This window comes from Salvia miltiorrhiza, chromosome 7 (assembly GCF_028751815.1).
Source record: "Salvia miltiorrhiza cultivar Shanhuang (shh) chromosome 7, IMPLAD_Smil_shh, whole genome shotgun sequence".
In the NCBI taxonomy this organism is placed as follows: Eukaryota; Viridiplantae; Streptophyta; class Magnoliopsida; order Lamiales; family Lamiaceae; genus Salvia; species Salvia miltiorrhiza.
In genome coordinates this window covers 4,802,027-4,829,788 of record NC_080393.1, presented here as the reverse complement: position 1 = coordinate 4,829,788, position 27,762 = coordinate 4,802,027, and the positions used below count along the sequence as shown (strand labels likewise).

The window sequence follows — 27,762 nt, the reverse complement described above, 5'->3', positions numbered from 1 at the left end:
ATAAACAGTAGCAATAGTATTACTTTCTTAATTTTTTAAGAAACACAGTGTTATTTTCAATAAATCGATGAACTAATCAAATAGAAAAAACTTGATTGATTTAATTTATTTTTTGAAATAAAAGAGAATTTAAATATTTTAATTGTATCATCTACCTTGTAGTTTTTGTATTTTTTTGCTTTTTTAGATATAAAGATAATTACAACGTGGACAATATTATAAAATAATTAAATTCATTTTTATTTTAAAAAAATTCATATTTAATTTATTTATGACTAATCATAATATGATTGCATAACATCACTCCATTACTTGCTAATATTAAAATTACACCACAAAAATTCCCAATCAATGGAATTATCAATGCAATGATGTACTCAAATGAAGTCGTGATTATCCGAGTTCCAATGATTTAATTCTCAATATATAATCAATACTCATTAAAAAATGGAAGTTTTATTTTAGAATTACTCAATATAAGTCATTAGAATTACGTAATGTGAAATCTTACTTATAACTTTATTTTATTAAAAATGGAAGTACAATCGAGAATGACCGTTAGCCGTAGGGGGCGCCCCCGACCTTCTCGCACTCTCTCTTTCAACCGTTTCTCAGCTCAGGTGCTCAAAAAATCATACGCCACTCTTCAAATTCATCACTAGCTGAATAGATACAACAATTTTGCATAAAGATTTCATCTTCATCCATGGCTACATTGCAATCCCACTTCTACTTCTCGCTCTCCAGCTCCCCAAAGCTCATACACTTGAAGAACCCTCATTCATTTTCCTTCTCCAAGAAGATTTTTTTGCCCAAAAAGCTGTTCTCGCCCAAGAGGTTTAATGGGGTTTTGAGCTCGAGATTCATCACTTATTCTTTAGCAAGCTCAAGCAGCAGAAGCAGTAGTCCTGAGGTTGAGAAGTCTGAGATTGAGATTGAGAATGAGAGGCCTCCATTTGATATTAATCTGGCTGTCATTCTTGCTGGTTTTGCATTTGAAGCTTACATCACACCTCCTGTAAATTCTTCTTCTTCTTTGGTTTCAGCAATTTTTGGTTTTTTATAATGGGAAAGTGGGATTTTGTAGAGAAAGTTGCTTCCTTGGTAAGTGGGTTGTTGATAAAATTGAAAATTTGTATTGGGATATTTATGGAGTATTCTTCTTGGTAGTTCTTACAAGAAAAAATAAATTTTAATTTCTACAATATTTTCCTTGTGATCTGATTATAGTATTTGTTCGAGGATTATGTGGTAAGGTGTTAGTTTGCTGTTCTTGTCTGATTGGAATAGTCTGTTAAGGAGGCATTTACTATTTAGGATTGATAATATACACGATTGAGTATTTTTGTCCCCATTATTAGGACTTCCCGGTCCTACCCCCTTCCAATGGGGAATGAATGAAGCAAGTTAGCTCAAATCGTAGAAATTATCAAGGGGCCTTAGGATATCCAAACTTTAACTTCCAATCCATCTTAGTAAACAATGCTATGTTTATCTATCTAGACTGATCCTCAGTAGTAAATTCTTGTCCAATCTAAAACCATTTTGAGGTGAAATCTCTAACTAGGAAATGGTAATGAATGGCCTTTATTGGCGTTTTGAACAGCATATACACTTGCCAAAACCTAATAGTACTTTTTAAGTTTTTATGATGTAATTGCTTTTAGCTAGTGAAGACTGTTCTGGAGCTTTGATATGGGAATTTGTATAGCTAATTAATCCCCTGAGTTGCTATAATGAAGTTCTTGTCTAGTATAAATGCCTTTTCGATATAAGAATTGTGAACTTCAGATTTTCTGTCATTTGAAACGAATTCATGGCTTTGAGATTAGTCACCAAGTGGTAAACCATTTCCTATTTATCTGAACTTTGCTGTTTATCTTCGTGCATTTGTCATTAGGAAAAAACCGGCAAGCGTGAGATGGATGCTGCGAAGTGCCAGACAGCGTTCCTATCTGAGTATGTAGTTTCTGCTTTTACAGATGCAGCTAAACTAGCTACAGTTTGATTTATTATGAGGAAAATTACTTGGCAAAATATGATTTATCCTTCAAATTTCATGTTATTCCTTCATTAGATAAAACATATGGATTTTTATGGTCACAAACATATGAACTAATAGACAGTAGCTTTGGGCAATGAGAGATGAATGTATTGTGACTAAATGCTGAATGAGTAGAAAAAAGCTCATTGTCCGATCACTTTTGCAATCATGTGGTTAGATCATTAGGAATCTAGGATGCATGCCATGCTTTTTCTAAAATCATATCTGTTCCAGAATTCATAGCCCTTTCTCTTTCCTTCGTATGCTTAGAGGCTTTCTATCGAAATCTAAGACTCAAGTGACATTCTCAGGTCATTTGTACGCGAAATTTATGATGGCCAATTATTTGTAAAGCTAAAGAAAGGTTTCAACTTCCCTGCCATGGACCCTTGGGTAGGGTAATGTCTACATTCTTTTTACATCAGAAAGTGGATCCATCCAATTACTTTTTATTTCCGTCTCGCGTTACCTTAAACTATCATTCTTCACGTTGTAACGTGACTCATTGTAGTCTAAATCTAGTCATGAAATCTTTACTTGAATTTAGCTAACGATTGTCATTTTTGTATGCTCAGGGAACAAGTGATCCATATGTAATTATGCAATTGGATTGTCAGATAGTCAAAAGCAACGTCAAATGGGGGTTAGTTGCTCGTATGTTGGTCTATCTATGAAATATTTGAGCATGCACATTTCAAAAATAGTGATGTAAGAAAGGAACTATATTTTCAGTTTCTGCTATGGCAATCCCAATATATTTACCAGAAATATCACCTTTTTTCTGCACAGTTCAATATATTATTGGTTAACTTTCTACAGTGATTATGTGATTTTTTTTTATGTATAAGAATTAATGTAGTCCTCTCTGAACATTCATTTCCATGGACAAATGTGTCAGGACGAAAGAACCCAAATGGAATGAGGAATTTGCGTTGAATATCAAGCAGCCGCCCATACATGATCTTCAGGTTGCTGTAGACTCTGTCATTATTCAATTCGAAGCTCGTCATAATTTTGTGTGCCTCCTATTTGTTATAACTTTCCAAAAATCTATGTAAATGTTAGCGTGCACACACGCACCTGAGATATTACTAAATACTATGCAGGAATATTATGCCTTATTGGACTATAAAAAATGTAGCGGGATCATAATCAAATCAGTTTCTTGAAATTATGCACTGGGATGATGTATGCATTACTTTCTTGATAGATAATTTCCTGAAACTTTGATCATGGGACTGGTGGAAAATATTTCATTTAGAAGTAACCTTATTTATTATCTTATTTATCATGAAGCATCTCGCAGACTCTATTTAAGTTCTCAAGCTATTATGTCTACTCTAGATTTCACAGTCAGAATAAAAGCATTCACATTATTTCTTCTCGTGAAATATCATACATCTCACGTATTCTTAAGGTAAATATCAGTTGCTTATTTTCCTTTATCTTTATATCTAGGTTGCGGCTTGGGACGCAAATCTTGTGGCTCCACACAAACGCATGGGGAATGCCTGTGTTAATTTGGAAAACCTCTGTGATGGTACACTTTTATCATTACATGCACCACAACAGTTATCTTCTACAGATTAATCGGCATCAAGCCTAAAACTGTTTCGGACTTGAGGATGTCATTTTCATACTAACTGCAAATTTTATAAGGAGAAAAAAAAACCATTAATCCACTGAAAAAAGAATTTAATAGCGCTCGTTTTGCAAAGTATGCCGCTTTTCTAGTATTTGCAACAAAGGATACACCTTTAAATATTAGGAGAGTTAACTGAGTATCTAATAAGAAACTCCTCTTTTGTTAGGAAATTCACATGAAGTGCTTCTTGACTTGGAAGGGATGGGAGGTGGTGGAAAGATAGAACTGGAGGTAAGTCAGAGTGTCAGACTGATAAAACATTAGATACTAATATGTTATCAGATATCAGTATTCTCTGACAGTACTGAGTTAGGGCAGAAGCTCTTTAATCAATCAAACCGATTGGTACTGGTAATATTCTGTAACAGTAACCATTACATCGTATTTGTACTAATCATTGAGAGATCTAGATCATGCATAACAGAATTTAAATGTATCTCAAAACAACCCTTTACGGCTTCAAATGAGAAAAGAGTTTAACTGTTAATGACAGTGTTTATATTGTTAGTATCTTTCAGATTTGAGCGGTCAAAGAAAGTATCGTGTGACTTTCAATTTGTAGCGTTAATGAAATGTCAAAATTTTCAACATGTGGTACAAAATGGTGGAAATTTTGCTTTGGGCTTATGATTAAATGCAGTTGCTGAAACTCTTTAGATCACTGGTTTGAATCTCCTAGTCGTGTTTTTAATGCATTGACCTTTACCTTTCCTGCTGATTCGTTTCAGGTAAAGTATATGAGTTTTGGAAAAATAGACGATGAAAAGAAACGGTGGAAGATCCCCCTTGTGACTGAATTTCTCGAGAAACATGGTTTGGATCCTGCACTCAAGATGTTTACTGGGTCGGAAACAGTTCAAGCACGCGAGTTTGTACAGTTTGCTTTTGGACAGTTAAAGTCTCTTAACGACTCATACCTTCAAAAGGACTGGCTTTCCAATACCAAAGTTAATAGTGACCCTGACCTTAATGTCAAGGAAAAGCAGTTGGAGCTGGAGAATAATGTGGTGAACAATGTGGAAAACTCAACGGAAGAAATCCAAGTGGCAGAAAATGTGGAAAACTCGACAGAAGAAATCCTAGTTGAGGATTCATGGACTGACAAACAGTTTTGGAAAACATTAGCAGATTCTGTCAATCAAAATGTTGTTCAAAAACTTGGTCTTCCTGCCCCGGAGAACATGAAGTGGGACGAATTTGACTTGTTGAAGAATTTTGGCTTGCTATCACGTGAAATTGCAGAGGCGAGTTATGTTGAGTCGGGGCTTGCCACTCCGGATAGTCAGGAAGCAGTTGACGTTGATGCAAAGGATGGATCGGAGTCTGGTGGCACGCAGCAGATGTCATCACTAACCGACATTAAGAAAATGACACAGGATATATTACGGAAAACTGACTCCATATTGGGTGCTTTGATGGTTGTAAATGCAGCAGTTTCCAAATTAAGCAACGAAGCAGGCCTAACTGGAAAGAACGAGGATACTTCAGTCGAAGCGGAAGAAGAAGTGTCTGGAGACGAAGAGAGAAAAAGATTAATAATAAATGAGAAGGAAGCTGAGGAGATGAGGAAACTTTTCTTGACAGCAGAGAGTGCCATGGAGGCCTGGGCATTGCTAGCAAATGCATTGGGCCATCCAACATTTATAAAATCCGAGTTTGAAAAGATTTGCTTCTTGGATAATGCAGAATCAGACACTCAGGCGAGTTCTGCCCCCTCATTTTCCCAGAACCACGTTTTAGATATAGATCTCGTAATGGAATAATTATTATGTAGTTCTTTTAGTTATTTTGCTCCCTGTTAGGATGCAGGTGGCCATTTGGCGCGATCTCGAAAGGAGAAGACTTGTAATAGCTTTCAGGGGAACAGAACAAGTAGGTTCTAGAATTTCTATGATTAGGGAATAGTTATTTAAACTCTCGTGGTTATCATGCTGACACTCGATCTTTTCAGACCAGGTGGAAGGATCTAGTGACAGATTTGATGCTTGTACCTACAGGGTAACGCAGCTATATTACATAAAATTCGTAGCCTTTGTTATTGTCCGCCCATTTCTCTCTTCCTCTTTATTCATTCTTAGCTTTACCTTTAGCATTTGTCTTCAAGTATTTACTAAATGTTGCCATTGTATTGTTCTTCTACAGACTAAATCCTGAAAGGATAGGTGGTGATTCTACAAATGAAGTTCAGGTACAACTAATAATTCTGATTCCGATTTCGTAATTGCCTATACAACCTGCGTATATTGACTTGTGTTGTTAAGTTCACTTTTAGGTGCATAGTGGTTTTCTGAGCGCATATGATTCTGTTAGAACAAGGCTTATCACACTCATTAAACAAGCTACGGGTCACAGGTAACAAGAAAACTAAGCTTTCCCTCATTCCCGATTCCTAAAGTTGCATGTCGATTTTTTCATGCATCTGTGGCGTTAGCATATTGTAAATTGTCTTGCTCTAAGTTTTCATAGCATGCATGCTTTCATATCTTATATTATCACAAATTAACACTAGTAAGAGCAAATAATTTTGTGTTGGGAAATGAGACAATTTGCTAGATCTCATTTCTTTCTTTCTTTTTTTCATGGAGAATTCACATAATTAAGGAGGAGTGCCCTCTTGAATGCGCAATTTAAGAACTCATTTTAGTATATATTTGCTTGATTGCTTCTTTATTATGTATTATACACTAAATTAAGTTTGTTTTATTGCAGGGATGATTCCGTTGAGTCACTTCCCACATGGCATATTTATGTGGCGGGACATAGTTTGGGCGGTGCTTTAGCTACTCTTCTGGCTCTTGAACTGGCATCGAGTGAATTAGCGCAGTCAGTTCTTACTCAACTAACTATTACTCTTATGTTTGCTTCTTATGAATCTATATTATCACTTATAATTTAATTGTATTTATATGTGATTCACTTTAACACTAGACGTGGAGCTATTTCCGTGACTATGTATAACTTTGGATCTCCGAGGGTTGGAAACAGAAGATTTGCTGAAATTTACAATCAGGTACTTCTACCTGCTCAAGTATGATGTCGAAGAACGAAATAAATTCTATGATGAAATTTTGGATGATGCCTGTATTTTTGTATTACTTGACTTTCTATTAAGTCTTTTAAGAATGCTGATCAAGGTCACTTTTGGTTAATGTATCGTGGTTCTTTTCAAGCTTCGATTCATTATAAAATGCTCGTTAGTCTTTACATTGAACATCAACCATCATCTCATCATCTTACATGATACAAAGCTTGCTATTCTGTAGTTACTATTTCATTCTTTTCGAAACAAAGTTTTGTGATTGTACTTGTGCTGGTCGAAAGTCGAAACTATGATTCTCGAGGATTTCAACTCAAAATTTGTTTCTGTGGTAGCAGAAAGTGAAGGACAGTTGGAGAGTCGTCAATCATAGGGACATAATACCGACAGTGCCTCGTTTGATGGGATATTGCCATGTGGCTCAACCTGTTTATCTGACTGCTGGTAATCAAGGAGATGATGTGGTGAGTAGCTCACTCATTTGGAATTTCTCGAACCGATACAAAAATTTCCTTGAAACCCCGACCTTGAAATTTGTTTCAACTCAAATAGAAACTTCTTTTGTGCAAAATGTGGTAATCAGTCCTCTATCTATGGAGCTGTTGAGATTTCTTCATTTCACACGTTTCCTATTTAGATTCCGTTGAAGTGTGACAATAGAAGTTTTCAGGGATTGCGTAATCTTCTCGTTAAACGTTAGCCTTTGATGGGAGACAACCAAATTGAACTATGCTTTTACTTTTACTTGAACTAGTTGGTTGTAATCTGTCAACTGCGGCCATTATACGTGACCCATTTCTCACTTTTCTTGTCAAAAATTGCATGAAATATTTCGTTGCAGGGTGATCTAGACGTTCTGGAGGTCGGATATGAAGCTGACATTATTGGAGAAGCGACGCCAGATGTTCTTGTCAGCGAATTCGTATGTACCTTCCTATCTCAACTTTTTACATACCAAAAGTTTATTTTCTCAGTCTCCACTTCAGTAATTTGAGAAAAAAGAGGATAAAATAAGACAAGAAGGCATTTCCACTTCTAGAAAGAGTCATGTAAAATATGCATATCTGAGAAATAGAGCTGGTAAGTGTATACAACACTACTTTGTGAAATTTTTGGGTTTCATATTGATCTTTTCAACAGATGAGAGGGGAGAAAGAGCTCATTGAGAACATACTAAACACGGAAATAAATATTTTCCGCGGAATTAGAGATGGGAGTGCTGTGATGCAGCATATGGAGGATTTCTACTACATATCACTGCTAGAGGTACTGATTTTATTTTTTACCTTCTTTTTTTTAAATCACCGTGTCTGCAATCAAACGTCGTGTTTTTGGTGCTGATGTTGTCTGATCGCGTTCTCTCTTTCGTGATCCTCAGAAAGTGAGATCTAACTATAAGACTATTGGAGGATCTCTACCGACAGCAGATAAGAAGTTGTCTGCTTGAAAACTGAAGATCTGCATTTGGAAATTCTTGAATGATATGATGCCAGTGTTCATTGCTTATTATGGGAAATTCTCAGGTGATTTTCTGCTCAATATTTATTTCTATATACAAAAACTAGAATGAAACATTTGTTGTTTGTTAGCAGAAACAGGAATATGTTTCACAAGTTTGTTTAGCAGTTTATGCCCCTATGTATAGATGCATATGATGGGCATCATTTAGGTATAAATATATTCTTATTAATAATACTCAATACATGTATATATTACTGATTTTTTTTTTTTTTTTTTTTGAGAATGGGGAATGGATGATTTTTTTTTTTTGAGAACACATGGGGAATGGATGATTGAGATTGGTATTGATGAGCATCTTACTTTTATGTTTAAATCTACATCGTTGTCGAATGGGTTGGGCTTTTCAAAATTATGTTGGCCCGGTCTAGCCCAATATCATTTGCAAAGTGGTACATGGTGGGCTTGGGTCCAACTTGGCTGGGCTTGAAGTAATCTTATTAAGATTTATTTTTCCTTCATACTATTATTACTCGTATTTTTATGCTTAAATGTTTAAACAAATATACTCCCTCCGTCCGCCAAAAGTATTCCACTTTGGCCGGGCACGGAGTTTAATAAAATGTGTGATGATGTTGATGTAGTGGAGAAAGAGCGTGGGTTTTTTGTAAATAAAGAGTATTTGTAAGGATAAAATATAAAGGTGGATGGTGGGACCGTGGCTTAAAAAGGAAAGTGGAATACTTTTTGCGGACGCCAAATATAGTAATTGTGGAATACTTTTGGCGGACGGAGGGAGTATATGATAATATACTATATATGAAGTATGAAATAGCATTTGAAACCATATAAATGTGATATTTTTCATGTTTATATACCTAACTTATGAATTAGGTTCACAAAGTAAACAATACTTAAAGATAAAATTAAGGTATTCACTCACTCTTAGTGAAGTTATATGAAAATTTTTAAATCTAAGCGATATTTCATATAAAGTTATATTCTTTCTAAAGTAAACAAAGTACAAATTTTATTATAAAACATAAAGTACGATCCATACAATATAATACTCCCTCCGTCCCAGCTTTTAGTATCCAGCTTTCCTTTTTTGGTCGTCCCACATTTTAGTATCCATTTCTATTTTTGGCAAAAGTAGGTGGGGTCCTTACTCCACTTTAATTATTTTAACTCTCACATAAAATGTGGGATTCTTATTCCACTCACAACACATCAATCACTTTATTAAAACTCGTGCCCTTTTGAACTGGATACAAAAAGCCGGGACGGAGGGAGTAATACATATTACACTATAAAAAATAAATGTAATTATCTAGTATGGCTTCGTCTATCCTGAGTTGGAACTGGATTAGATTCGACTTGAGGTGGGCTTGAGCTAGGCCTAGGATTTGGAAAAAGCCTAGACAGGGCTCATTCGAGTGCGGTCACCCGCCTACTTATTCCCTGAGTTAGGCTTGGGGGTCGATCCATATTTAGGGATGGACTAAAATACCGAAAAATCGGTATACCGCATTTATCGTATCGAAAAAATGTTGAAAATACCGAATTTTTGGTATACCGTAAATTACGGTACGATATTGTACCGTACCGAAATTCTTTGGGACGACAATGATATCAATTTTTCTTAAACCGCAGTATACCGATATATACAGATACCGCGGCGTATACTGAAAAATCGATATATATTGTTGTTTCGGTATATACCGCAATACCAGTATATATCAAAATAATCGGTATACCGTACTAATTAAAATAAATTACATATATATATACATATATAATTCTAAACTTGTTAGAAGATTATTTATATTTGTTTAATAAAATTTCAGTATGCATAAGTACACGGTATACCATAATATTTTGATAAATTTAGGCATGAAATGAGATACAAATAATTTATGTATACAATAAAGTACGGTATACCGCACTATCGATACGACATCATCATGAAAAAAGTTCATATCGAAATTTTCGGTATGTCGATCTTCGGTATACCGAAGGGTTCGGTACGACAACGGTATGAAAATTCTCATACCACAATTTATGGTACGGTATACGATATGACGAAAATAATTCGGCATACCGTGCCGGTCCACCCCTATCCATATTAAACTTGGATCAAGTTGGGCTTGAATCAGACCGTAACGTTTGACACCTCTGCCTATATATACATTAACATATTTTCAATAAAGCTTAGTTGATTGATGTACATTAATTGACATTCAACTACATAAGAATCAAAATTTTAATTGAGTCAATTTATTAGATGTAAATAAATCAATTGCACTACTCATGAAAAAGTGAAAAATAGTTACTCAACGAAATGTAAGGCACAAGCACAGGCACGGTAAATAGTCGCACAAACTTAATTGTGACACTACTCATGAACAATTATGATAACGTAAGTGAAGTATCGTAACGTAGAATTCATGAAGCCACATACAAAAGCATGGACTCAAAAATAATGATTTAGAATAACCATATATAAAAGAGCAACTTTATATGTACAAATAATAATATATGATCGTAATGTTACAGCACTATTTTTGCAGCATCAATTGGATCCATTCGACTAAATGTCACATTCTTCCATCCATGCATCCACCACATTAAAGTTTATTTCTTTACATGTTTTTCGTTATTATGTTCATATTGAATATTGTTCTTTGAAATTAATATTAATTTGAACTAGTATTATTATGTAGAAATTAGTTATACCTATCAAATTAGCTAATCTAGAGTGAAATATGAAGACTAGGAAACTTTATTTAATGAAGCAAGGAATTATATATTTTGATGAAGAGCAATTAAATTAATGTACTGCATGATTTACTAGTTTAGTTTAATGTAATTAATTCACACATAATTCGACATATGTTCAAGTCTAAAATTCATCTTTAGCCATGCACTAAATGAAAATATGAAAAAAATAAAAAATAAATAATAATAATAATAATAATAATAATAATAATAATAATAATAATAATAATAATAATAATAATAATAATAATAATAATAATAATAAAACCATTCTTCAGGGGCAATATCGGTACGTAAAAATTCGTTCCATCTCACCGTTTTACGTATTCAGCTGGTTGTGGTTACGTTAACAGAAATGAAAGAAATCGATTGGGGGAGAGAGAGAGAGGAGAGAGAAAGGAAGAAAACAAGGGGAGAAATCACAGAGGAAATCAATTTCCATTTCCAGAAAAAAAGGAACAATTAGCTGCAGAAGTGGGATTTTTGTTTCCTTCTTGTTTCTCTCTATCATCAATCTGCATGTAATACATTACACGTAGTCTCACACACACACAGACATACACACATATATATACATATATGTGTAACGTTGAGAGAAGAAGAGCTCGATTGACACGTGAATATAAACCGTCATTATCATTTCGGATCGCCGTTTGTTGTTGATAAAGCCCCAAAACAGCTCAATATATTGGGGGAATATATTGTGATTACAGATTGATTATCACATAAAAGAGCATTGTGATTGTATATATCTATATATATTTATGTGGATTACTCGAAGAATTTTTTTGATGGGGTTTCCAGCATTGGGAATTTGAACAGAAATTTATCGGGGTCTGACTGCTTTCAATTTCGGAAATGGTATGTATTTCGCTTTTCCCTTTTGTTATTTGTTCGTATTTTTTGTTGTCTATAATGTTTTAATTAAGGGTTAGAGCTTGGAGTGTTCGGGAACTTTAGGCTACAATTTGGCTCAAATATTATTATTACTTGAAATTTGGTTATTTTTGCTGATGTTACTTCTTAACTTTGCAGTAGAATTTTTTCCTTTTAGCTGAAATTTTACGTCCAATGTTTTCTTTTCCTTCGCTTAAAATCTGTGTTCTTTTTTAGTACTGTAAACACAGGCAGATACCACATGATAAAAAGTGTATGCATTCATCATAGCAAAGTTTAACAGCTCTTAGAGGTAATATAAGTAGTCGAAATCTCTATTTTGTGATGGTGTTGCATGCATGATGCCAGAGGCCAACTCTTCTTAAAGCTATTGTTCTACTTTGGAAGGATTGAATAGGCCTAAGCCGTTTCTGCTGTTGTAAAAAGACGCAGTAATTGTAGCTGTAAAGATGTGGCTATGAACTATCACTATTTATATAATATGAAAACTTAACATTCTTTATTAGCAAGCGAAAATCAACACGACATTTGAAGGTTTTAGTTGGTAAAAATGAAGTTTGAAACCTTCTCGGTTTACAATTGCTTAGTTCTAACAATTTTGGTTAGGAGTGCAATATGCAATTTGTGAAACAGAAAGCTTGAGTTGTTGATAGCTAACATTATTTCTTAGCTGAAAGTGGAGTAGATAGCAGACATCATGTTTGACTGGGTTCTGTAACAAAGCTTTTCTAGTGAAATTCATCACACACGCACAAGAAAAGACAGTAAGAAGAGTCTTTGGGATTAAAGCTTTGATAATTTTCTTAAATCTTGTAATCAATTGTAAGTCAATATATTCATATTAAAGTTTCCAAAGTTTCCAGATGTACGCATAGCTTGTGCAATTATTTGATTGGCTGAATGAGGTCTTGGTGCCAGCACTAATAATCATTGTGTTTATTGTGTTTTGTGTGTGAACACATTTATCAATTTGTAGATATTATATATATAGCTATTTTCTTAACTTCTAACTAATCTCAACTCCACTTATCATACAGACTGTTGCATCCACTATAGCAGTTGGATCTCATGTATGGGTGGAGGATCCTGACGAATCCTGGCTAGATGGGGAAGTTGTCGAAGTAAATGGTGAAGAGATTAAAGTAAATTGTACATCAGGAAAGACAGTAAGTATCTCCTGAGATGTGCTCTTCCCTTCAATCAAAAGTTTGTGGCCTTATTATGCCTTGGGATGCGTAGTGTGCACTCAAGACATTGAGTAAAATATGCAGTCTATATGATTCAATTTATTTCCTGTAAATGAGACTTGCATCTCATATCATGGACCTAAGTATATTGTTTTTAACATGGCAAGCTCAATATATATACAAAGGAAAACTTTTCTTTCTTTCTTTTTTCTTTTACCGGGAACTCATATAGTAGAGTTGTCAGAAAAAGGATTAAATTAGGCACATGGGAGGCTAGTTGAACAATCAAATACACTGTCTGCCTTGGGTTTTAAAGCCTTTCTCTAGCCTTTACTTCCTAAACATTCCATGCCTCCATTTTTTTTTCTTACTTTCTTCCTTCTTATCATATCATATTGCTATAATATTGACATTGACAGTCTCATTTGCAGAGCTTTTTCTTAGAAATAGAAGTTGTCAATGTCATTGAACTAGTTAGTATTTATGTTACTGCCTTAGTAGCCAACAATTTCTGCATTATACTGAGACAACCAACTTCGATGATGTTTGTTTGTGATCCACCGGCAGATTTGTTTCAAAATTCATAAATATATTATTTGATAAAATTGCTTTTCATATATCTTTCAGGCTGTAGCTAATGCAGCAAATGTATATCCACAAGATCTTGAGGCTCCGCCTGAGGGTGTGGATGATATGACAAAGCTTGCTTACCTGCATGAACCGGGTGTTCTGTACAATTTGAAATGCCGATATAATCTTAATGAAATATATGTAAGTTCCTTCTCATGAATTTGATGCTCTAGAGGTTCCAAAAACAAATAAAAATGACAATGCATATCTTCCTGCAACTTCCTTCTTGACTTAGACATTGCTATACTATACTATTCTTATCATGTCATTCTCTAAGTAATACATTTCTTCTGATTTTTACTAAAGAACTGGCCAGATGTGTGTTTTCAACATTCTTCATATGCATCAGAAACTTAGATTTTGCATTAGCCAGTTTCATAAATATTTACATATCATATCATGAGACTAAAAGAGAGGTGGCTTTTTGTAGACCTATACAGGTAATATATTGATAGCTGTGAATCCTTTTCAACGTTTACCTCATCTATACAATGATAATATGATGGAGAAGTACAAAGGAATGGCAATCGGAGAGCTGAGCCCACACCCTTATGCTATTGCTGACAATGCTTACAGGCAATATCTTTTATTCTTCCAAGATTATGTGTTGATAGGCCTGCTATCCTTTTGCTACTTGTTTCCAACAGCACACTTCTGATGCTAATGCAGGCAAATGATTAAAGAGGATATAAGTCAAGCAATCTTGGTTAGTGGAGAGAGTGGAGCGGGTAAAACTGAAAGCACTAAGAGTCTAATGACTTATCTTGCATATATGGGGGGCAGTGTAGGGGTTGAGGGGAAGCGGACTGTGGAGCAGCAAGTACTCGAGGTCTGTGTCTCGATTTATTAATTTTGAATTCAAATAGATTAATAGAATAATGTCAAAATCTGTATATGACTCTTATTGTGCTCTATGACAATAAAAAGAAAGTGAAAATATAGAAGAACAAACTTTTACTTCTTTTAGTGCTTTGCTTTCCTGCATAAACTCTTTTTTATTTTGCAGTCAAGTCCTGTTCTTGAAGCTTTTGGTAATGCAAAGACAGTGAGAAATAACAATTCAAGGTCAATTCTAAATTTGACTGGAAAGTACCTTTATGAGTTCCATTATTAATCGACTCAATCAACTTTTGCTTCAAATGCTCTTTCATCGCAGCCGCTTCGGAAAATTTGTGGAGATTCAGTTCAATAATAGGGGTAGAATATCCGGAGCTGCTATCAGAACTTATTTGCTGGAAAGATCACGAGTTTGCCAAGTTTCAGATCCTGAAAGAAACTATCACTGCTTCTATATGCTTTGTTCTGCGCCAGCGAAGGTAGTATAACGTTTGCCAGCTCAATGTTTTTCCAGCTAGGGGTTGGCTAGTTGTGCATTTGCTCCAAAAAGCTATTTAGTTTCATCATTCAATTATATAAAAGTTGATATAGCAAGTCCTGAACCTCATATGCATTATACTAGAGTTTTACTAGATCGTGGATACCATTTGATCCATCTTGACTTGTGAGTTACTATTATGCCAACTGTTCTTTGCTTTACCTTGATTTGTCACATCTCCAGCCCCATGACTTAAAACGCTGAAGCTCAGTTACTATTCAGTTCTGTTAATTGTTTTTGGTGTTCGCATGTTATGTCTAATTATATTGTTCATAAGATCATTAACTATTGATTTCTTTTCAATCGAAGTTATCCCTGCTTTATTTGCTCATTGCACTATCCGTTAACAGTTTTCAGCAGGAATCTTTCATATAACAACTAACTAAGGCTATGTGCATGAAAAAACCAATTTCTCTATTTACATATGCAAAAGAACCTGTTTGTAAGTCAAATAAAATATGCATCTAACCATTCGAGACCCGAAAATTTCTGTTTGATTTTAGCTTGTTTTTCATTCTTTGCACTACCAATCTCTGGTGCTTTCTAACAGGATGTTGAAAAATACAAATTGGGGAATCCAAGGGATTTCCATTATTTGAACCAGTCTAATTGCTATGAATTGGATGGTGTTGATGATTCCAAAGAGTATCTTACTACAAGGAGGGCAATGGATATAGTTGGAATCAGCGCTGAGGAGCAGGTATGTAAATATTTTAGTGTTACTTATGATTGCATAGTTTATTTCAGGTTTTTGAAAAGATTCCATTTGCAGGATGGGATTTTTCGAGTTGTGGCTGCAATTCTTCATTTAGGTAATATTGAGTTTGGGAAGGCAAGTGATGGTGATGCTTCTCATCCCAAGGATGATCAATCACGATTCCATCTTAAAACCGTTGCAGAGCTTTTGATGTAAGTATACATATATACATAGGTGTTTGTGCATGTCTTCTCACTTCTCACGAAAGATAGCCACTCTCACCTGATTTTAAACCTGTATATGTATATTTTCTATTTTGAACTTCTTAGCATGCACACCTGATTTGACTCAAGTTTATATGAATCTATTTTAGGTGTGACGAACAATGTCTTGAAGACTCCTTGTGCAAACGTGTCATGGTTACTCGTGATGAGACCATAACAAAAAGCCTCAATCCGACTGACGCAGCAGTCAGTAGAGATGCTTTGGCTAAAATTGTCTATTCAAGATTGTTTGACTGGTTTGTACTTGGAAACTGTTATATTAAGAGATCTAGAGAATGTGTGTAAGTCTCCTAACCTATGAATTTGTTTTTTGTGGGTCAGGTTAGTTGATAAGATCAACAACTCTATTGGACAAGATTCTACTTCAAAACTCTTAATTGGACTGCTGGATATTTATGGCTTTGAGAGTTTCAAGACAAACAGGTGCTTAACTGGTATGCTTAGTTCTCAACATTATGAAAATTAATATAATGCAGAGTACTGCAAGAAGCCCTATTATGGTAGTCTTAGGACATAAATGCTTTACTTTTTCATCACTACTAATAGTGTCTTATCAATAGATTTTCCTAAGGACAAATGAAAACTTAAGTGTTTTTTGTTTTCTTTTTTTCCTATTTTTACCCTTTTTGTTTTCAACTACCTTACAAATCTCGTTTTGAATTAGTTGCTCTGTGATGATTATTTTTTGTTTCCTACTAAGTCCTAATGTTAGATCCTTTTGAGGTTTATGTTTCTTACTTTCTTCTCTTGCAGTTTTGAGCAATTCTGCATAAACTTGACTAATGAGAAACTGCAGCAACATTTCAATCAGGTCAGCATACAATATTGTATGACCTTTCTTCTCAAAATATTTGTGGAATGATATTGAAACATGATGTTGGTAAATCCAAGAAATCAGAATTCTAAGTCCTAGAAAGACACATTACTTTTCTGGCAGCATGTTTTCAAGATGGAACAAGAAGAATATACAAAAGAAGAGATTGACTGGAGTTACATAGAATTCGTAGATAACCAAGATATTCTTGATCTTATTGAAAAGGTTTGTATGATCTCCTTTCGCAGTTTAATTATTTTCATCATCATGATCCCCAAGATTCTATTTTATATGCAGGTGTTACTATACTCTAATTATATAACTGAAACATTTACATTATGTAGTTTTAAGAAGGGTCACGACTCATGACCATATTTTTGGGCTTTAATTTGGTTATAATTATAATTTTAGATAGGACACACTTTCTTATATACCTATCATTATTTTCATTGAATTATTGTGGTCACAAGAATGGTAATGTACCAAGAACCTATATAATACATCATAAAATTTCAAAGAGAAGGTTATGGATACAACATGTGCATGCATGCATTCATTCAATACATTTATTTTATAATTGATTCCATCTTATATAAATATCTATTTGAATATTGGGAATTTGTGTAGTTACTTAAAACCATTCATTTTCTTTGTTCTCGTAAGGCTTCGTTAAGATAAAAAGGAGGCTAATGAATGCTTAAAATAAGTTTTTTTTTTTTTTTATTCCATCCAAGTTTTGAATTCCCTTGTTTTCTAATACAATTTTTTACGGGAATTTTACCAGAAACCAGGTGGCATCATTGCTCTCCTTGATGAGGCTTGGTATGCTTTCTAGGATTCTTGTTTCCCGCATGCATTGCAATTTAATGACATCCCTTAATTTCATAATTTTGTGATTTGTTGTAGTATGTTTCCGAGATCTACACATGAGACATTTGCGGAGAAGCTGTACCAGACATTCAAAGATCATAAGCGTTTCACCAAACCAAAGCTGTCACGCACTGGTTTCACCATAAGCCATTATGCGGGTGATGTATGCAATTGTTAATTTATGCAACTAAGAATAGTTCGTGAAGTTGAAGCTTTTAACTATAAAAGCTATATATCTGCATGTTAGTGTTTGATAAAGCATCCACTGATTTCAGGTCACATACCAGACGGAGCTTTTTCTGGATAAGAACAAAGATTATGTTGTTTTTGAGCATCAGAATCTTCTTAGTGCTTCAAGTTGCTCCTTCATCTCTAGCCTCTTCCCACCTTTACCAGAAGAATCTTCTAAATCATCAAAATTTTCGTCAATTGGTTCTCGATTCAAGGTCCTACTCTATATACTCTTAACATATTCAGAGCTAAATTGTTTCTGTGTATCTAGTTTCATCCCTTTCTTTTATTTCGTACAGCAACAACTGCAATCTCTGCTTGAGACTCTTAGTGCAACTGAACCTCATTATGTTCGCTGTATAAAACCTAATAACTATCTGAAGCCTTCAATCTTTGAGAATAGTAATGTTCTGCAGCAACTCCGTTGTGGGGTAAGAGCTATTTTACTTTACTTGTTTTTCTTTGCTGGGACATCCTACCACAATCAATTCATCATTACACAATGATCATTAGTTAACCATAATCATTATTTTTTGGCATGGATTTGGCCTTTTGCATTTGCTAGTACTGTGAAATCATTACTTATTGTTATTGGTTTCCAGGGTGTTATGGAGGCAATCAGGATCAGTTGTGCTGGATATCCCACCCGAAAGACTTTTCAAGAATTTATAAACCGTTTCAAAATCCTTGAGCCTAACGTAGCAAATGGAAGGTATCTTCTGAACATGTGGTGATAAAATATAGTTGTCTCAAAAACTATGAAATAATAACATTTTCCAAAATCTATATGAATAGGATATCTATCTAATTTAAATAAAATTTGAGGAAATTTACGACTCTTTTGGTATGAAGATGTGCATGTTTTTTTAGCTATTCTTTATGCTGCTTGGAGTTTTAATGATAATAATGACCATGATAGATGCATAAGATACTTTGTTCTATAACCATTTCAATATAAGAAGTAAGGTTATTTCTTGTTCCTTCTGAAATAGATGCTCATTGTTGTGAAACTAGTTGTTTGTCTGATTTGGCTGTGGCATTTGTTCAATGATGATGGAGAGGGAATTTTCAACTTCCATTAGCTTGTGCATTTTCTTTTCTCGTATGTTGTTTTATACTTTTTCTTTCTTATAAACTTCTCATTTTGGCATCACCTTTCGACAATGTTTTTAACACTTTGCACTTTTGATAGTTGCGATGAAGTCACTGGTTGTAAGAAACTTTTGCAGAAAGCTGATCTTAAAGGTTATCAGGTACTCTTCACGGCGTGCATTATATGCATATTTCATAAATGGTTGTAAATGATTGCACTGGTAAAACAAGGTGCCATGGTTTTGATAGGATTAGTTGCATGGTTTACCATGCAACTAGACAATAGATTGCATGGTTTACCGATGGATATATAAACATTTAATTTTATCTATGTCATCATACTGCATTTTGATGTTCATAATTTCCGTGCTAGCAGCGTCTATCTATATTATGTTTACAATTTGCCACGAGGGTATGGAACTTTTGCCATGGATTATAGCAATTTGTTCCACACCATAATTTATTCTTGAATCATTATTCACAATAGATGGGAATTCTCTATGAAGGCTGTCAAGTTTACTTCAAATATACTTTTCTTATACATATATTGTTTTCCAGATTGGCAAAACTAAAGTGTTTCTCAGAGCTGGTCAGATGGCAGAACTAGATTCTGTTCGTAATCAGGTCCTTGGGAAATCTGCTGCAATAGTCCAGAGAAAATTTCTTTCATTCTTTGCGCGTAAAAGCTTCCTGACATTACGCATGGCAGCTATACAAATTCAAGCTCTGTGTAGAGGTATTAATGTTCAGGGATTTTTCATCATTGTTTATCTGTGTCTAAGTATGGCTTATAGTGCTCATGCTCTATCCTTTAACTTATTACTTATTTGTTGTAATATCAGGGCAAGTTGCACGGTGTATTTATGAGCGAAAGAGGAGAAAGGCTGCTGCTACGACCATCCAGAAAGATGGAAGGATGTTTCTCTTTAGGAAAACTTATACAGTTTTATTGTCTTCTGCTATGGTTATTCAAGCAGGACTTAGAGGAATGGCTGCTCGCAATGAGCTTCTGTTTAGAAGGAGAAACACAGCGGCTATTCTCATCCAGGTAATACTTTCTCTCAACCCATTCTTGTGGGTCTCTCTTAACCTTCATTTTATCACCCTGGCTACAAAATTTCTCAGGGTATTCTATGAGTAGATTATTATCAAAAATCGAAGCACTAAGGATCTGTACACATGTGATTTGGATATGTTGTCATATCTTCTAAGTTCTAACTTTTTGTTTTTTGAGACGTTCTAAGTTCTAACTCATAATTGACTTAAAATTCTAGACACTTATACTAGCAAGCTTCTGTCATGCTGCTGTGCGATAACAAATACGTCTTCAGATACTCATCCGGAAATTTTCACCTGCATGTTTAATTTAGCTGACACTCAAGTATGAAGAAAACTTTGAACTTCATGCATAAGGAGAACTTAGTTCTAGAAGTCCATTGATGTCGAATGATTAATAACTCCATGTAAGTCTTTATCACCTTAACTACAAAAATGCATTTGATTTTATGGCCAAGTGAGCAGATTAGTTATTTTGCTTGGACGGGTAGAGTTATCTAAATAAAAGATAAACTGCCATTGTTATGCCTTGGAATGAGTAGAGCAGTATTTGGCTCTGAAAATTCATGATAATCCAATTCTTGGGTACTGAAATTGCCATTGTTATGCCATTGTTTTGCAGTCTCGAGAATTTCTTACAAAAATTTGTGCTTGTTTGTTTTTTCCATCACTAGGATCAGAATTATGTGCATCTACTATCGATCTACAAACAAATATAGATATTTGGTTGTTCACTCTTAGATACTATGGTTTTTGTTTCCGTTTAACCAGAGACATTGCCGAAGATACTTGGCCAGCCATCATTTCTCAAGCTTGAAGGAGGCATCAATTCCTTTACAATGCGCTTGTAGAGTAATTAAAGCTCGCAAAGAACTACGACTACTTAAAATGGTGAGTACTCTCGAACTTCACTCGTAAAATAAATTAGCAATGGAAGTAGACATACTCATTAGCTACTCCAGCGACCTGCCAATGTTCTATCATGTACAATTGGTAAAGTTTGGATGAACTGTCCCTATTAGTTGAAAAACAGGAAAAATTGGTGGTGGCTTTTGTTAGTTTCATTTTTATAATGTTCACAACGGATAAATTTCTCTCTGAGTTTAAATCCTAAATTACAGTGTTTTAGTAAGATATAGACAATGGCCTTCATTTTCTAATAGTACCTGAATGAGGTCGTAATCTAACACTTAATTTATTTATTTCTAAACCTTTGAAATGGAATCCATACTCATTCATTACAGCTTCTTCATTTTATTGAGAAGATGATTCTGAACAAACATGAAGCCCTTATTTGAAGCGTGGCAATTATTACACAACAGTAATCACCTCTCAAACAAAGTACACATAGAGTCGAAAACAAAGTAGATGACATGTACCACCAAGATTGCTGATTAATATATATGAGTTCCCTAACCATTGACTACTATGCAATCATGGAGCTAAAAAAAGTAAATTGAAGTGACCTTATCCATCCTATCTGTCTCAGGCTGCAAAGGAAACTGGTGCACTCCAAGAAGCCAAAGAAAAGCTGGAAAAGCAAGTTGAAGAACTGACTTTGCAGCTGGAGTTGGAGAAGCGCCAGCGAGTACTACATTTGTCCCTTTGCATTTAGCAATTATTTCATATGATAGTTAAATGGATTGAGTGCTTCTTCTTGTAATGTGTGAAGAAGATGGCTATTTTTCCCATATCAATTAATTTTAATTTATGTTGACTAGCATGACATCGAGGAAGCCAAAAATCGTGAAATTGCAAAACTACAATCTGCTTTGGAGGAAATAAGAATGCAGTTAAAAGATACCAAAGATCCTGAAACTCTAAAGAAGGTATCCGAGCAAGTTCTTCCAGCAGCGTCCGAGCAAGTTCTTCCAGCAGCGTCCGAGCAAGTTCTTCCAGCAGCGTCCGAGCAAGTTCATCCAGCAGCGTCCGAGCAAGTTCATCCAGCAGCGTCCGAGCAAGTTCTTCCAGAAGTATCCGAGCAAGTTCCTCCAGCAGTATCCGAGCAAGTTCTTTCAGCAGTATCCGAGCAAGGTCCTCCAGCAGTAATTGATAATGAACTAGTCCGGAAATTAACAGCTGAAAATGAAAAGCTGAAGGTAACATTTGAGGTCTGCTTTAACTATCTCTTGGTGAAATATATGTTTCGTAACTCATGATAGGCTGTGGCGAATCCTGAATGGTTGGTTCAGAGTTTAGTGAGTTCTCTGGAAAAGAAAGTAGATGAAGGAGAGAAGAAGTATGAAGAGTCGAACAAGCTAGCTATGGAGGCAGAGACAAAGATAATTAAGCTGAAGACCGAAATGCAGAGGTTGATATATAACTTTTTTTCTACTCTTGAATCAGTTATCAGACAATTAGCTCATTATTTCCATGTAGTTTATTCTTTTTAAGTCCTTGGAAGAGATAATATTGGTTCTTTCTCACAGGTGAAAAAAATTAATGAAATCAATAGATTGTGTTTATTTGGCCTCATGGTATATTCATTAATCTTCTATCTTTTAGGCTTGAAGAGAAAATTTCTGACATGGAGACAGCAGATCAGGTTCTCCGTCGACAGGCTTTAATGAATAATCCTTCAGGGAAACTATCTGGGCATTTACCTTCAACTACTCATGTTAGTATTTCAGCTCAATTGTACTTAGGAACTGTCTCAGCATTTGGTTCTTATTCCTTTTATCCTCTTGATATACAGGAAGGGGAGAATGGTCATCAAGTAAGTGCAATTTAAAATGGCGGTTCGATGCTTATTCTGGTGCTTTATTAACCAACTAAAAAATTACGTTCTTTACCATTCTGATTGTGCTTGTAAGCTGTTATGCAGGAACTTTTGAGTGCAGCACCAAGTAAAAGATTTGGTACTGAATCAGATAGCGCATTGAGGAAATCTACCATTGAAAGGCAACGTGTGAGTTATTCTATGAAAGCTTTAAGTTAAGCATATTTTTCTACTAGTGCCTTCTTTGAAACTGATCCATCATGAACTAGAAAGGACTAAACTAAGACCTCCATATTTTATTCAGGCTGTTGATATTTTGCACTTGTTCCAGCCTAAATTTACAAGAATTGAATTGATATTTTTATTTGGTGGTTCCAGGAGTCCGTAGATACTCTTATTAGGTGCATCACAAAAGATGTTGGTTTCAATGAAGGAAAACCAGTTGCTGCACTTACAATTTACAAATGCCTGTTCCACTGGAGATCTTTTGAAGCCGAAAGAACTAATGTTTTTGATCTGCTTATTCAGATTATTGGTTCAGCAATAGAGGTGAAGTTTAATAATACCAAACTAGGAATATTTCCTAAGCATTCTGCACATGTTTGATTTTGGCTATGGAATTGATCATTTGACAAAACTAGATACTGGTTTATATGGACTGCTCTAGGTCCTCGTTGATTCACTACTTACCAATTTACCATACGAAGATTGGTGGAGTGAAATTATCAATTTTCTTTTGTGAGCATCACGTTATTTGAATGAATAAGAAGTCTTAGATTCTGACTATAAATGCAAGGGATTAACTGTTTCGAAGTTATGTGGCACTTGAATCCATGGTTGAACATATCGGCTAGTCCAAGGCTGATGATATAAATAGTTAGTCATAAACAACCAGATAATTCTGATTGCTACCATGTTACCAATCTTCTCCTAGGGATGATAATATCCAATATTAAGAATTGTCGTGTTTTATCTAACATGAGCATATGTCTCTATTTCAAGGATTGTTTGTTGTAGGAAGTATGGATGCATTATCTATAAATAAAATGAATGTGTCGGTGCATCATTAGGGGTTTCATGACACTGAAACTTGTGAGAGACTTACCGATTTTGACAATTAAGATTTGATGCAGTAATTTTCGTTCAACAAGTAATGAGTAGAAAATCTGGTATTTAGATATCTTTCTACTTTTAGTTATTTTATTGTAATTTCTTGAGGTTTCTATATCAACATTATTTCCATATACTGCATCCAATGTAGTGGAAAACCTGCAGTATCATTACAATATCATGATTTTGTCCATGCCTATGGAGTCCTGAAAGTGGTACTAGAACACTGTAACACCTATTTAGATTGTTTATGCCACCACTTGCTTCTGATTTGCCAATTTCCAGCGGATCTAACATCTTTCTTTCTCGACATCTAATCCACTCAAACGTTCATTTTGTTTCAGGATGAGGCAAACAATGATCGTATGGCTTACTGGCTTTGCAACACATCTACACTACTGTTTTTACTCCAACGAACCCTTAAATCTGCCTCTTCATCTCAACCTCCTCAGCCCACCTCATTTTTCGGAAGGATGGCTCAAGTAAGATGATCCTTTGTCATGTTAATGCTCTAAAAAATTGTGACTGGAAGATGAATTGGTGAATTTTCTTGAGGCATTCTGATATAAATCTTAGTAAATATGAATTTCCAGAGTTTTCGGGCATCCCCATCCTTTGCCAACATTTCTATAGGTGGGCTTGATGGAATCAGGCAGGTTGAAGCCAAGTATCCAGCTTTGCTCTTCAAGGAGCAGTTGACTGCTTATATTGAGAAGATTTACGGTATTATTCGAGATAATGCAAAGAAAGAATTGTCACCCGTTCTTTCATCATGTATCGAGGTAGAATTTTACTTTATTTGGTAGTTAATAACTTTCAATAATTATGTGATTCTATTTTTATTGCCTTTAAAATTCCTTCATTCTTTCTTTGAGTTTAAATTTACTTTCATTGTAAATTACTCCTGAAATTATAGATTATATTTGTGCTCTTCTTTAATTTCATATTCCATGTTCTCTGAGTTGGAAAGTAAATTTGCATTTTGAAGAGTTAGTAGATATATGATAGCTACCAGCATGTTATGTAACAGATTATAGTACTATTAACTCATAGCTACCAGCATGTTGTGAAACATATTGGAGTCTTAATTAGGAATTATATTAATGATTTTAATTTTGTTGTTGTTGTTGAATTGACTTCTTTTTTATCTCCTTGACACTTCTAGGGCACACTCTGATTTAAATTTTGATATTCAGGCACTCAAAACATCCCCCAGTCAATCTGCTGGTGAAAGTGCTACTAGTAACTGGCAAAGCGTCATTGATTGTTTGAATGGGCTTCTAAGTACACTGAAAGATAATTTCGTATGTAAACCACCTGTGTTTTTACCTGTATAAGTCTGGGCTGTATCTTATTAAAGTCGATGTTTCAGGTTCCTCCAGTCCTTGTCCAGAAAATCTTCGTCCAGCTTTTCTCTTATATAAATGTTCAGCTCTTCAATAGGTATCTCTTATGCCATCATTTAAAATATTATTCTGAATATGCTGCAATAATCATGACTTGTAACCTGGTTTAACTTTCTTCAGCCTTCTTCTCCATAAAGAATGTTGCACGTTCAACAGTGGGGAATATGTAAAGACAGGGTTAACTGAATTAGAACTTTGGTACGGTGACACACATGAGGTATGCACCTTTGTGTTGGTTAAGTTATTCATTGATGCCGTTATACTTGTTTGGCACATGACTGTAAATGAGCTAGGCTACTCGTGAGCTACTTGGATTTCGACTCCATAAAAGCTCATTTAGTGAAGCTCGTTAACTAAATCATCAAGCTTCGGCTCGACGCTACTCGGCTCATTAGCTCGTTAAGTGGACTAGCTTGAAAATATAAAATTATTAACTTGATAATTTATTCTTTATACTTTAATTCGTAAATATCTAGTGAACTTTATTTGTTATAATAAGATGATGATATTAAGCAAATATATATACATATATATATATATATATATATATATATTTAGAATAAGTACTTTAAAAATAATAATTAATATTTAAATTTAATTGTAAATTTAGAAAATTCGTTTAGGCTTAAATAAATTTGTGACTGTGAGGCTCGAAGTGTTCGATAAATAAAGCTCGAGCTCGACTTGAAATAAACAAGTCAAGCCTGAGCTTATTTCTACTCAGCTGGAATCAGTTACACCCCTTGTTTAGCATAAGCTGCTAGATTCTTGTAGTCATTTTATCTTGCATCATACTACGTTCCTTGATTTGGTAATGCGGCAATTGTACACTGAGTATTGTTTGTTGTATTACAGTATGCAGGCTCATCATTTGAAGAACTAAAATATGTGCAGCAGGCTGTAAGGCTTCTGGTATGTTCCCCAAGCAAACTATTGATACAGATTTTGTTATTCAGTCGTAGTAATCGTGGACATATCTTCATTTTTTGGGAATACTATGCCATCCACTCTCCAATCAAAATAATGAATACAGCTGCTCTGATTCAAGTGCATATTAGTAGGAGCATGGAGAAAAATACACATTTCATTAGGATGTTATGCTAAATACTTACCCTCATGTGCAGATTATGCAACAAAAATCGGAACTAACCTATGACGATCTTACAACTGAACTTTGCCCTGTAAGTTTATTTCCCCGTGTCTCTCTTTCCTCCTTATATATGTGTGTGTGAGAGTCTGTTTATTCTTCTTTGTTGAATTTTTATAGTAGATATAGCCGTATGGGCCTTTCAGCCAAACAAAGGTTGAATTATTATCTGATTTGTATTACATTTTTCAGCCTGAAAGTGACGAGTTCAATTTATGTGTGCAATGTTTTTTGTCCACAGATACTGAGCAGTCAGCAGCTTCATAGAATATGTACTCTTTATTGGGATGCTAATAGTTCAGATAATGTACCTCCAGAAGTAAGTTGTGTTTCCTTCTTGATAAGATACTTTACTACGACGATGAAAACTCATGCCAACATTATGGCCGATAAGGCTTTCATATTCAGTCCTGATGTCTTACTTTATAAGTCGTAACAGGTAATTTCTAACCTGAAGATACTTACATCAGAGGACTCTAATGATCCTGATAGCAACTCATACTTGTTGGATGATAACTCCAGGTAATTTCATGAGATAAAGGCTCTTCTCAACACATATAGTCGAAATAAAGTAATAAGTTATCCTTCGTCCACTGCAGCATCCCTTTGCCAGTTGAAGAGCTTAGCAGTTCTCTCCAAGATTTAGATTTCAAAGGCGTAAAACCTCCAGAAGAACTTCTTGAAAATCCAGCCTTTGAATTCTTACAAGGTTAAGGCTGTGATTTTTTCTCAGCAGCAACGTATGCATTATATTTATACACTTGTTGATACCATAATGTACACCAACTTGATTCTTTTTGTAACGTCAGTTGTCTCATCACCCTCCCGACTAGATTGTTGTGTAGAATCTGTAGAATTCGTAGGTATAGTCAGATAAAGGGGGGAGTGATGAGTTTTTGTCCACTTAGCTCTAGTTCTTTTTTCGTGCCTTTGGGATTATATTCTGGCCATCAACCTTTTTAGAAACTACAGGCAGAAATAGTCTTAGAGGAGCTGCCTCCCAAGTTCCAGATGTATAAATGAACATGTTTATTGTTCAATAGTGAAAAAAGGTTGATGATTGAATCCTTCTGTTCTTGTGTCGTTCTTAGGCTGATGGCAGTTCCACAATCTACTCGCTTCTTAAATGCAATGATGCTGCAAATGTGTTCATTACAAACTTATCATGTACAGATTTGAGTTGATTCTTGATTCAAGATAAGGTGTGCTTGTTTGTTGTCTTCTCTTCTTGGTAGAGCTGTGCAGATCATCTGTTTAGAGTGGTCGAGATCAAGCAGACGACTGG

At 34.9% G+C, this 27,762-nt stretch overlaps 2 protein-coding genes across 3 annotated transcripts; both read left to right on the top strand.

Annotated features, from left to right (window-relative positions):
* Positions 1-539: 539 nt before the first annotated feature.
* On the top strand, positions 540-8,454 carry LOC130991777 (uncharacterized). 2 transcript variants are annotated; one of them, XM_057916169.1, is made up of 18 exons: positions 540-1,018; positions 1,901-1,959; positions 2,356-2,437; positions 2,620-2,687; positions 2,943-3,012; positions 3,503-3,584; positions 3,856-3,920; positions 4,418-5,389; positions 5,499-5,561; positions 5,641-5,687; positions 5,832-5,877; positions 5,962-6,041; positions 6,399-6,512; positions 6,618-6,699; positions 7,065-7,190; positions 7,568-7,648; positions 7,867-7,992; positions 8,105-8,454. In XM_057916169.1, the coding sequence occupies exons 1-18, from the start codon at positions 707-709 to the stop codon at positions 8,171-8,173; spliced, it is 2,544 nt and encodes an 847-aa protein (XP_057772152.1). In that variant the 5' UTR covers positions 540-706; the 3' UTR covers positions 8,174-8,454. The 2 variants fall into 2 exon arrangements, with proteins under 2 accessions (XP_057772152.1, XP_057772153.1); XM_057916170.1 differs by lacking the exon at positions 540-1,018 and having other exon boundaries at positions 1,933-1,959; positions 2,356-2,442.
* Positions 8,455-11,327: 2,873 nt separating this feature from the next.
* On the top strand, positions 11,328-27,548 carry LOC130991754 (myosin-8-like). Its single transcript, XM_057916134.1, has 39 exons — positions 11,328-11,823; positions 12,897-13,025; positions 13,674-13,817; positions 14,107-14,252; positions 14,346-14,505; positions 14,683-14,741; positions 14,833-14,992; positions 15,602-15,751; positions 15,824-15,960; positions 16,122-16,268; positions 16,354-16,455; positions 16,786-16,843; positions 16,970-17,071; positions 17,631-17,668; positions 17,753-17,879; positions 17,992-18,162; positions 18,247-18,378; positions 18,550-18,659; positions 19,140-19,200; positions 19,598-19,775; positions 19,882-20,087; positions 20,867-20,986; positions 21,585-21,683; positions 21,817-22,194; positions 22,288-22,406; positions 22,601-22,712; positions 22,791-22,811; positions 22,920-23,003; positions 23,193-23,363; positions 24,269-24,406; positions 24,518-24,706; positions 25,121-25,228; positions 25,297-25,367; positions 25,451-25,547; positions 26,186-26,242; positions 26,455-26,511; positions 26,719-26,796; positions 26,917-26,999; positions 27,077-27,548. Exons 1-39 carry the CDS (start codon positions 11,821-11,823, stop codon positions 27,189-27,191), a joined length of 4,617 nt encoding a protein of 1,538 aa, XP_057772117.1. The 5' UTR covers positions 11,328-11,820; the 3' UTR covers positions 27,192-27,548.
* The last annotated feature ends 214 nt before the right edge of the window (positions 27,549-27,762 follow it).

Coding starts and splice junctions, on each gene's coding strand:
- LOC130991754 (XM_057916134.1), top strand. Junction 22,812..22,919: donor AAGGGGAGAATGGTCATCAA/GTAAGTGCAATT, acceptor GCTGTTATGCAG/GAACTTTTGAGTGCAGCACC. Junction 25,368..25,450: donor AATGTTCAGCTCTTCAATAG/GTATCTCTTATG, acceptor AACTTTCTTCAG/CCTTCTTCTCCATAAAGAAT.
- LOC130991777 (XM_057916169.1), top strand. CDS start 707: ATGGCTACATTGCAATCCCACTTCTACTTCTCGCTCTCCAGCTCCCCA. Junction 1,960..2,355: donor CAGACAGCGTTCCTATCTGA/GTATGTAGTTTC, acceptor TGACATTCTCAG/GTCATTTGTACGCGAAATTT. Junction 5,878..5,961: donor ATTCTACAAATGAAGTTCAG/GTACAACTAATA, acceptor GTTCACTTTTAG/GTGCATAGTGGTTTTCTGAG.